The 11048-nt window shown below is 37.6% G+C and overlaps 1 protein-coding gene across 1 annotated transcript in view; it reads right to left on the bottom strand.

Moving 5' to 3' along the window:
• The window catches only part of ABCC8 (ATP binding cassette subfamily C member 8), a 73776-nt gene that overhangs the window by 14139 nt on the left and 48589 nt on the right, over positions 1–11048 (bottom strand). The window contains exons 22-29 of the mRNA XM_068685171.1: positions 9402–9539; positions 6855–6980; positions 6057–6156; positions 5227–5474; positions 4074–4234; positions 2871–2940; positions 2123–2280; positions 782–874 (exon numbers count right to left, since the gene is read on the bottom strand). Of these exons, the coding sequence (XP_068541272.1) occupies positions 782–874; positions 2123–2280; positions 2871–2940; positions 4074–4234; positions 5227–5474; positions 6057–6156; positions 6855–6980; positions 9402–9539 (1094 nt within the window). The remainder of the gene's footprint in view (positions 1–781; positions 875–2122; positions 2281–2870; positions 2941–4073; positions 4235–5226; positions 5475–6056; positions 6157–6854; positions 6981–9401; positions 9540–11048) is intronic.

Genomic DNA, 11048 nt, shown 5'->3' with positions numbered 1-11048 from the left:
AGACATCTAGATGAGATGGGTGTGGAAGACAGTTGACTGCATTTGAGTCAACTGGAACAGACAAGAATAGCACTAGTGCAAGGAAAGCATCTGGTTAGCTCAGCAGTACTGGTGTCAGTGTGACTGCCGTTTTTGTAACTCAGATCTACAACCCAGGCATGTCATCGGGTATTCGTAGGCTGCTCCTGTGATCTTATGTAGACAGAAAAATGAATCAAAACGGGTGATAAAAGACTGTGTCTCCGAGTCACATATTTTCAAAACCGATATAAACAACCACATTTTCAGCTAGCAACCTGGAAAATAACTTAAGGTGTGCCTGTAGCTTCTGAAGTTGCTAGCCTGCACAGTTTATCTTACCAGGACATCGACCCATACACAAATTATTCTGGCATAACACGTTGCTGCATATTAGTTGTTCCATGGAAACTGTCCAAACACAAGGTCTGCCACACCGCATGCTGCGGTAATTGCAAGCCAATTTAGCTTCTTAAATCACATTTGCCCACAAAGTTTTTTTCAGGCTGCGTGCGACTGTGTGGAGATTTACTGCAGGGCAGCTGACACACATTAGTTTGTTGTCCTACAGTAACTCCTCTACATGCAAAATGCTTAGTGGTAAAGGTCCTTAGCGTTTCACAGTTTCCATTACTAGTGCTTTTGGGACTGTGGATTTCCAGATGATCCAAATGACAGATTCTTGTAGCTACACACTCGCAGAACAGCATCAGAGATGGATATTCAGAAGTGAGGTGATAGATGTTTTCTTATACAACTATACCTGAAGGCTCGGATGGTGGTCAGGCCTTCAACAGTCTCTGAGAAATGGGAGAGTAATGGTAGCTGAGTGCTGTCATCCAGCTGCTGCAGATCCCTGCAAAGGGTTATGAAAATAATTTTGTAAAAATCAGTCTTGTTGTGCAGTTATTCTCCTGGAGCAGTTTCAGAAAGTGAAAGGGAACAACATCAGCACTATAATTATATATGTAACACTCAGATGCTTTGAAGGAAAGTGCTACAGGTCTCAGCAGGAAATGAAGTCCCCAGGAGGACTTTTCTGTTTAAATTTTAATGCACATGACCCTGGAGTTCTGAACAGGTCTTTTCCTTCACCGCCTTCCCTCCTTTCTCCTATATTACTATGTCTTACATTCAGTTGTTTATTCATTTAAACACGATTCTGGTTCTACGCTGAATATGAATTTAATGGGACAGCTCCAGTTAAGAAGAAGGCAGAATGCAAATTCCTCGCTGTTCCTTCTCTGTCCTCAAATGACAGCACAACTTCACACTGAGCTAACAACAGAACTTACACACTCAGTAAATAAGAACCTGCACTGAACTTGCTCCTCAATTTCATGTTTTTCCATCAAATCACTGGAAGCACATGTTGGGTGAAATTCTATTTGGTCTCAAGTCCTTCTAGCAGCAAGTAGAATTGGTTGCAAAGACTCCCTCTTGATCAATGCAGAGATGAAGGAAAAAACGCAGTGTTGCTGCAAAGGCTTGTTGAGCACTACCATGTGGGGAGTAGCACAACCATAGGAGGAGAAACTCACAGATATGTCAGAAAATTTTCAACTTGTTAAAAACTCAAAGACTCCAAGAACAAGTGAGGATGTTCCTACATGCAGGAGCCACTGGGAACCATGGGCAGTACTACTAGCAGGGTAAGGTAATGCTCCATTCTCCAGCCTCTCTCCCTGGCTCTACAGACCTCTGTTTCCACCTGGATGGGCAGGTGGAACACCACGTTCTCTGCTCTGTCACCACATTTCCTTGGACATGTCCATCATGCAGCCCTTGGGGAGGACAGAATATGCTGTATTTTTTGTTTCGTTATTTTTTGTTTGTTTTGTGTTCCATGAAATCTAAGAAACTTTGATCATGGACGAAGACCCTGCCCCTGCCTACCAGAAGGTTTGCTTGAAGAGCTGCAGACAGAAGGCACTTGTACAATGACACGTTTTCACTACAGTGGATTTGGCTTGTATTCAGACAGGGCCATGTCTTTGACAGGACCAAGTGTAAAAATACATGTAAGGTTCCTTAGCACTGCAATTCTGCAACTGTGCATTGCAGACGTTTCAGTTCCCAGAAGGACAATGGTCTGTGCCCTTACCGTGATGCGACTCGGAAGTACTTCTGGATGAAGTAACACATAATTGCAAGGGGAACCAGGGCAATGAGAAACATCGGTGTGACGTATGAAATTACAGCAAGAGCAGATACACACAGCAAGGTGGAGCGACTCAAGCACTCCAGGGTAGCAGGGATATGCTAGATAGATAAAGAAGCACACAGAGAAATAAACGCATAACATATCAAGATATCAACTAACATTATTTCATGTACTGGTCTCCTAATAACACAAGGAAAAAAAAGGAACTGAAACACTAAACATACAGGTCTGCTTCTGAATTGACTGCTGGCTTTGGGAAAGCAGTGCAGTCTGCGGTAAATATGGGCAATTAGAATTTTACTCATTAATATTTCAGACCTTTTTCTCATTTCATTTTCTCATATGTATCAAATTAATATGTTTACCCACTCATTAAAAAAGTAGATGCTCTTAATTTGGGGATATTAATATTGATCTACTTTCTCTTCCCTCTTCACTGAGATTGAAAAAAATTAAGCAAGGCCCCTGCAGGGCATCTTAATCAAATAAGTGTTTTTTCCACTTATTATGTGCATTTAAAGATGAGGAATTCATCCTGAACCTAGAAAGTTGTGATGCAAACTGATATAATATTAAAAATTACAGATTGTTAGTAAACTTCACTTCAACAGCGTAAGAAATGAAAATCCAGTCTTTCAAACTGAGAAAAATAAGATACCTTGGGAGCTTTAATTTGTTTATTCAGTACCTGGTCTATGGTGTTGCAATCAGCTGAAAATCTGTTCAGTATACTTCCCAGAGGTGTTGTTTCAAAAAACCTGAAATGAGACAATGAATGGGAAAGGTTACAGTACTGACATGAAAATATTTTTTTTCTCTCTTTTAAGCTGTGCACTGTGCCACAGACACAATCAATCAATCAGTAAAGTTACTTATTTTCGATGTTAACCATGGGTTTCCAATAAAATGGCAGTTTTACTGTACCCCAACAACAGCAAACATCTCCTCAGCTCCCTTTACTGCCTAAGAGCTGTAATCGTGTGATTTGCATAGAACAGAATACTTTCAGATTTGCAATCTGACAACTCTTCAGTTCATGAAAAGCACAAGCAAAATTCAATTGCAAGTCTTGCATTTTTCTGGGAACAGAAATGCATAAGAACAACTCCTGGCATAATACATTAAAAGGCCTTTCCTTTACATTTGCATATGCAAACCACAAACTTCATTATTGCTCTATAGTTAACTGTCCAATAGCTTATACTGAATCTGAAGTTTGAAAAAAAAAAAAAAAAAAGGAAGGTTTTTAAAAAAGCAATAAAATTCTCCATATTTATACTTCCTTCATGAATTCTGGGTCAAATATTGGTAGCTTAAAAATAAGAAGGTATTTTTCCTAATGTTCAGTAACAGTTGCAAGTTTGAATCAAGCTAAAACTTTAATGTGACAGCATTAGAAATAAAACTTATGCAGGACAACAAAGGCCTTTACTGCTATCTGTGCAATCCCAGCGTACACTACTGATGCCTGTGATGACACTTGTCTAGCTCATTATCTTTCATGGGCTTGCACAATCATTGCCTGGCAGTAAATATTTCCAGTGATTAAGATTATGACGCACACTCCGTGTGAACTGTACAACATATTCATCAATAATTGCGTTTTCTCCTTAATTAAAAACAGCAAAGAGAAATGAAAGATGCTAGGAAATTAGTATCTGAAGTCACAGTCAGACAGGAGAGGCACTTGACTTATTGTCCAGGAACTTGAGCAGCCTGGGAACCATTTTCCAAAAGTGCTCCGTAGTTTGGTACCTGGTGATTATCAATGATGCATTATAACATGTGATTCAGAGTCGCTTCATACTAAAAATGGTGCTTAGAAAGACTGCCTTGAACTAAGGAATACAGAATGTCTACAATACAGTTTGTATTACAATCAGAAGAATACCTCATTGGTGCCAAAATGATCTTATTTAGTAAAGAAGAGTGCAGCTTTTTGGTGACTTTCAAGCCAGTCCACTCCACTGCTATGGATGTGACAAGACATAGTACAATTCCAAGACAACAGAGAATGCTGAAAATTTTTGAATAAGGAGAATGGTTGAAAATCTAAAAAACAAAGAAAGAACTACCAATTATTCAATGTAAATTATGCTTTAAAATTACTGTAAAAACACAAATGCAGAACTGAAAAATAATGCAAGCAGTAAAACCTTCTACCTTCCCCAAATCCTCCCTAAATTAAGTTGCCAATGATTTTCACCCATGTTACACCACAATTTGTTAATCCTTCAGAGAGGGGAGCGCTTGAATGAAAAATGAGAGAAATTAGAAATTTAAAATCACAGAATACTATAAAAAAGATTGAGATTTTTTTTGGTAATTTCATCTGAAGGAACAAAACACATCTTCGAAGCATTTATTACAGCTTGGGGATTGGGTCTCATCTTTGAAAGAAAATAGAATACAATAGGTTTTATTTTGAAATATTAATTTCATATTCAAACCCAACATCAATAAAACATCTTTTAGAGATGAAAAGAATGATTCCAGTGAAATCAAACAAAAACCTCCAAACATTCATGCGAGATTACTGGAGGCACTAATTTCCTGTAAACAAAGCAATCCCAGTTCTAATAAAAACCCTCTGCTATTACTTTGTAAATACAGAGTACCCTGCTAGGTAACACCAGAATCAGTTCCATGTGAAATTCACACAAAGAATAACCAAAATAGTGTGCTCATCATAAAAATCTGGTTTACCATATATTCCAAAACTCGAATAGCAGGGAGAATGCTGCAGTACAGGAGAAAGATAAAAGAGCTGCAATATCAAAATCACTTTAGAGTCCAAGGTCTAGGCAAATCAGTCAAATGATGAAAACGTAGGAGAACAGAAGAACAACAATGAACAAAACTTAATTGTTAGCTTTATTGCACTGTGTTCCCAAACATGCATTAACCTTCAAAATGATTTTGAGCAATAAAGCCACTCCAGTGTGGAATATAGCGTGTTGCATACAAACCTTGGAGTAGATTCTGACAGTGGGAGATCACCACTGGTTAAGTCACAGAAGAAAGGTGAAAGAGACTTGACATACCTCACACTGAGAGCAGTTTTTCATCTCTGGGTTCTTTTCCTCAGAAATGGCGTCTGAGGTCCATTGTGCCAGGCAGTAGTCAATGGCCACCATCACCGTGTGCTTCAGCAGCTGGGACAGAACCAGCAGTGGCAGAAGGAGGATTCCAGCTGCACTGAGGTATTTTCCACAGGCTCTCCAGGGCATCTTTGCTCTCTGATGAAGCACAGAGGACAGGTTGTCTTCATCATCACTTTCTGTTACTTCTTCTGCAACATGCCGGGAAAAAAAGTACAACCTCACTTATTTACTCTCACAGACCTTTCATTGGAACTGGCAAGTGGCAGCCACAGAAGATGAGTTATAATAAAAGATAAAGAATGGCTTAAAATGAAATTATTTACTCAGGCAAATACATATGATTTTGCTAAAGTTAGTAGTAATACATGGTAACAAGACACAAAAAAACGTTTTTTCAGTTTAAAACTGTTAACTTGATTAAAGAAATGCATTTTCTTTTTCTAGGTAAAACCTTAAACAAGTGTGCTCAGCTACTGATAGGTTTGATGCTCACCCAACATACCAACATAAATTATTCAACGTTAATTCATCTCGTTACCAAATTGTGTTCAAGTACAATAAAAAACCCTCAGAAGTTTGACAGAAGCTACAACTTCTGAATGTTCAAAACATTGTAGTCTAGACGTAAACTCAATGGATACAGCACTCTTACAATTCATGACCCACCTAAAAAACAGTTCTCTTGCCAGTTTACAAGTTGTTAATTCATTCTAATATAATTTAACTGTAAAACAGTAACGAATTGGTACTGGGCCTAAATGGCCTTTTACCTTCATCTTCTTCATCGTCTTTCAGCAGAGCTTCCCGGGAATACATAGTCCTCCTGAGATTCGTTCTTTCCAGAACAGTTTTGCTTTCAATTATAGTCTCCTAAAAAAGGAAGGGCTAGTGTGCTTTCAACCAGAGAATTAATCAAAAAATTACTAACCGTGAAAAAGCTTTTCAATCAGAACATCAGCTAAAAGTAGTGAGAATCTTACAGAAGGCAGTCATAAGTGACTGATATCCCACCACTACGTAAAACCAAAGGGCATAAATTATATAACTGACATTAATTTCACGTTGTCAGTCCCAGCACTCTCAGAGTCTTGGGTTCCTAACTTGGACAGATATCCCTGCATTAAAAGAACTAAGATGAACATCTAATTAATTTTGTGTTGTAGTGTTAAAGAGATTTGGGATTTGGAGGGCCTATTACAAGCACATCTGGAAAAATTTCACCTAATAACATAAATTCAAGTGTATTTTATAGAAACAGTTGTCAGTATCACACATTACCAATGCTTTTCCCCTAAAATAGCCCAATTTAATATTCCTTAGACAGGAATATTTTGATAGGACTTCACTATAAGAATAGGCCAGAGTCAAAAATATCAAGGAAGTGTGAGAAGTCCAGATGCAAGAATTTTATCTTACTAAATAAAAGATAAAGGAAATGGTAACAGTAATAGTACATTCATACTAAGTTAGAAACCACACACAGAATGTCAATCCTGACTAATGTTTTCAACCTAAAAAAAAACTGTCACATTTTTTCACAAATGTTAATTGCCTAGCTCATCAAAAACCTTCTCCAGCTCTTGGTCTTGCCGATTCATTAGTGTCTTCCAGTGTTCAAAAAGCTCAGTCTCAGATTTCTGAATGTCCTTGAGTGTTCCTTCTCTCTGGATGTTGCCATCCTTCATTGCAATGATCTAAAAAGTTAAAAACAGAAGTTGTGGAGTCACATATATCTCTATTTCTTTTAAGGATATGTTGTGCATGGACAGAGTTTCTCTTTTATAAGAATACTTCTATGAACAAATTAGTCTTTTAAAAACAGATAGTTATCTTTCAACTTTATCCCTTTTACTTAAGGTGCTGCAAAACCAGAAGCTTCCTGCGCTCCAGACTTTCTGAAAGGAAGGTTGCTTTTAAGTAAGAAAAAAGAAGAATGGTGTCCTCTTCAGCAGACAGGAGAATCCATTACTCTTTCTAAATACAAGTCATTAGCAAGATAAGATTTTAGAGTTCTCTTACCTCCTAAAAGGAAAAGGCTTTTAGCAACACACTGTGTGCAATAAATTTTGCCCTCGTTCAGGCAATTAGATATGAGCATGCTGGCTCCACCGTCTGTTTGATATCATGGACTTGATAAGGAAAAGCTAGGGATTTTGAATCCCTAAAGCTTTTAAAAGCATAAACGGTAGACACAGTCTGAAAAAAAAATAATTATATATGCAAGACAAAGTCTGAAGGGTGTGGTTTCCAGGTTTATATCAGTGCAACCACATTATACACGTAATGTAACTGACTTAACTTTAGATCTGACAAGGAGAATTGGAAAATGAGGCGTGTGGATTGTAAACTCATGTGACATCATTAGAAAATGTTTAATACAGTGTTTATTTTTCTCTCTCCCTGGAAACTCAGAAATTTCAATGGAAGAAAAAAAAAAAAGGAAATATATTCCATTTATTGCTGAGAATTTGCACCAGAGGAAAGGAAGAAAAGCAAATGGATCTTTTTGTGGTCTGTTTATTCAGGAACCCCCTGATTGAATAGGACCCTAAATTCTTCTGAGGATTTTGCTATGAAGCTTTAGGGAGGCCATCACACATATTTCAGATGATATTTTTATTTAGAATTCCTTAAAATAAAACAGAATAAATTATTCCTCCTGCACCACATTGCGTAAAACTTTCTAAGGCTTAATGAGACCTTTGCTTTGGAAAAAAAACACCGAACTCTCTCTTAATAAGCAATTATTAATTATAAACTTGATTACTGCAAACCTTTCCTATCCTACAAGCTGTTTGGAACAGTTTATTTCGTAACACATTAACTGAAACCCAGTTAGAAGATACAACAACATTCTCATTGAGTATATCATATAACAAGAGCACCTAGAAATAAATCTGACATTTGGAAAAGAAAATGAAAAAGATTATGCTGACACAATACCCCAGTTGTGCATATTGAAAAAAAGAATGCTGACAATTAAAAAAGAGGAAGCTAAGCCAGAACCTGAAATGCAGGGGAGGAAGACAGAAAATTCCTTTATTCTGAGAGATGCTAACAGCAAAAGCAGAACTGTGTTGAGAACAGCAGTAATTCTTACAGGGAATTCTCATTCTGAGGGACAAGGTCACAGAAGACACCATAAAGGATAAATGCTTCCCACCAAAAACATGACGAGAGCAAGATTAATGTCTATCTGCAACTTTACAGCAAGCCAATACGAAGAACAGAAAGCAGCTGAAATATGATTATTGCTTGAGACAGAATAACTGCTGCTATAGTCTGTGCAAGCTGCAGATGACAGACAATCCTTGCTAGGAGGCATAACTGCAGTAATCAATCCTTGTGGGCAAGAAAACCTCTGATACGGGCTAGATAACTGCAGGGGAAGTAAGTACAAGGCCAGTGTGAACCAAAGAACTAAAAAAAAAATCCAACAAACCAAACAGCCTTATCCTATCTGATTTACTTCATCTTAGACATTTGCAACAGCAAAGTGTTAAGAAAGCATACCCTCATTTTTTTCTGTAAACTACAACATACGACAAAGAAACCTAACAGAACACCTGAGGAATAACCATTTCTTAAAAGTTTGTCAACATACAAAAAGGAAAGTAGTCGTTACTGTTATCTACTGCTACCAAATGCATGGAAGTACTCTTTTTCCTTGAATTTCCCTAACAGCACACCGACCATCAGAGCACCTTTTTCTGTGACACCGCAGACAACTTCATAGTAACATCGCAGCCAGAGGCAGTTCATTATGTTACTACAACATTTCACCGTTTTGAGATGAAAAGTTTTCCAATATAAGAATTGCTTTTGGATACTTGATGTATTTTAAATGTGGCCCGTTTTCAGGAGATTATTAAGTATCAATTCGAGGAAAATCAGACCTGTTTAGGCGTTCTGTAAAATGGGAATTCCAAAATTATGGCACCCCAACCCCCCTGGCTAACTTTCAAAAGACCTGGGTTATACCAAGACATCTTCTCACTAAACTACCACTTGGTAGAAAGTGGAAGTGAGAGCCTTGTGTGTAGCAGAACACATATTTGTGACACTTTCCTGCCTCCTAAAAAGAAAAAAAAAAAAAAAAGGAAAAGCATTCTTACCCAGTCAGCGTGGGGCAAGTACTGCAGCTTGTGAGTTACTAGCACGACAGTGCGCTTGTCTTCCCGTAGCATTTTCAGGATCCCTTCTTGCATGAGATGGTCACTCAGGTGGATATCCAGTGCAGAAAATGGATCATCCTGTCATGAGGAAAACAGGCCAGCTTTTGGAGTCAACGTTTATAGGATTTAAGGGATCTTATGGCTTTTAATATCAGTAAAACCAGTTAGATCAATATAGAAAATTTTAAGAGGTTATCAAAAGATCAAAACTGTTCTTTGGAGCAGTTTTCTTAAGATACCTAACAACAGACCTTGAGCTGTCCTTTTCACAGCAAGTACTGCACAATGACATACAGTAATGTTAGCTGTGTAAATGCCATGATTTCCTGAGCCTTTCTGGGAACTACTCCTCTCAAATGCCCACGTAACTGCAGTATGTGATTTCTGTTAGACTGAAGACAATGGATGATCAGGACAATGCCCTGATATTACCCAAACTGCTTCAGGGACAGTGACAAACAGCAGATTTTTATTTTCTTTATACGTTATTTCCTTCTGATTACTTTTTTTTTTTTTAAATCCATATAATTGAAATCTATTAACAAAGCATCGCAAAAGGAAAAACCTTGGTCTCTTTGATGATCCTGCTCAGATACTTGATTTCTGCCTATATTACCCTCATCTTATTAAAGCAATGAATATGCAATTAATTTAGGAATAAACGAATCTGTACTACATTTTGTGAAACTTTTTTTTTTTTTACTTAATCCTATTTATATGAAATTATAAAGACATTGTTTCTGCTTGCACTACTGATAATGGCTGTAGGATTTACTTAGCATTAGTATTTCATGTTATGTTAATACTAAAATTTATTAAAAATCAATTGTTGTTTTCTTTTGTCCAGGTATTTGTTGAAAATGTAGGGTTGAATTTGGATAAGTTCTTTCTTTGACTGACATCATCAAAATGATGATGACTTAAAATAACTAGATGTTTTTAAGTACTAATATACAGGATTCCTGATTATTTTTGAACAATTAACTGGAAAAATAAGCTTCTTTGTAAATGCTTTTATATTGTCAAACCATCAGAGAGTCTGCTACTATGATATTATTGAGTGTCCTGTACAGAAGTTCTGTTGTAATGTAACAATGGAAAAAAACAAGTTAGGGTCCAATGCCAGCCCTTGCAGCACCCAGCTGCTCTCTGCCTCTGCGTTCTCATCACTGCCTGAAATGCCCTGCCTGTGAAACACCACATCATGATCAGCCCAATTACAGGGAAAGCTCTGTCTAAGTAACCTCCCAGACTTTTAGGTATGACTTCAAATGTGCATGGCTTTTCTAACTAATCCCATGTAACTCTCATGTCTGGTTGTCATAAAAGCTGGATTCAAAGCTCCTTGAAAACAGTGTTTAAGAAGGAAGTCTTAATTGGAAAGCCAGCAAGCTCACTAGTAGTGACTGCATAGGATGCATCTGTTTTCCTACCTACCTTTTAGAGACTGCTCTCACTCCTTTTTCCCTAGTACTTCTATTGAAGTTTGGGCAGGATATACGAAGAGCAGTTCAGGGTGGGAATAAAGCTTAGTTTGTTGCAGAAAGGAAACACCTTTGACACAGGCCAACATTAATTTACGCCTGA

This window comes from Anas acuta, chromosome 5, assembly GCF_963932015.1.
Source record: "Anas acuta chromosome 5, bAnaAcu1.1, whole genome shotgun sequence".
In the NCBI taxonomy this organism is placed as follows: Eukaryota; Metazoa; Chordata; class Aves; order Anseriformes; family Anatidae; genus Anas; species Anas acuta.
The sequence above is the reverse complement of the archived record's forward strand: the minus strand, read 5'-3'. Positions and strand labels throughout refer to the sequence as shown.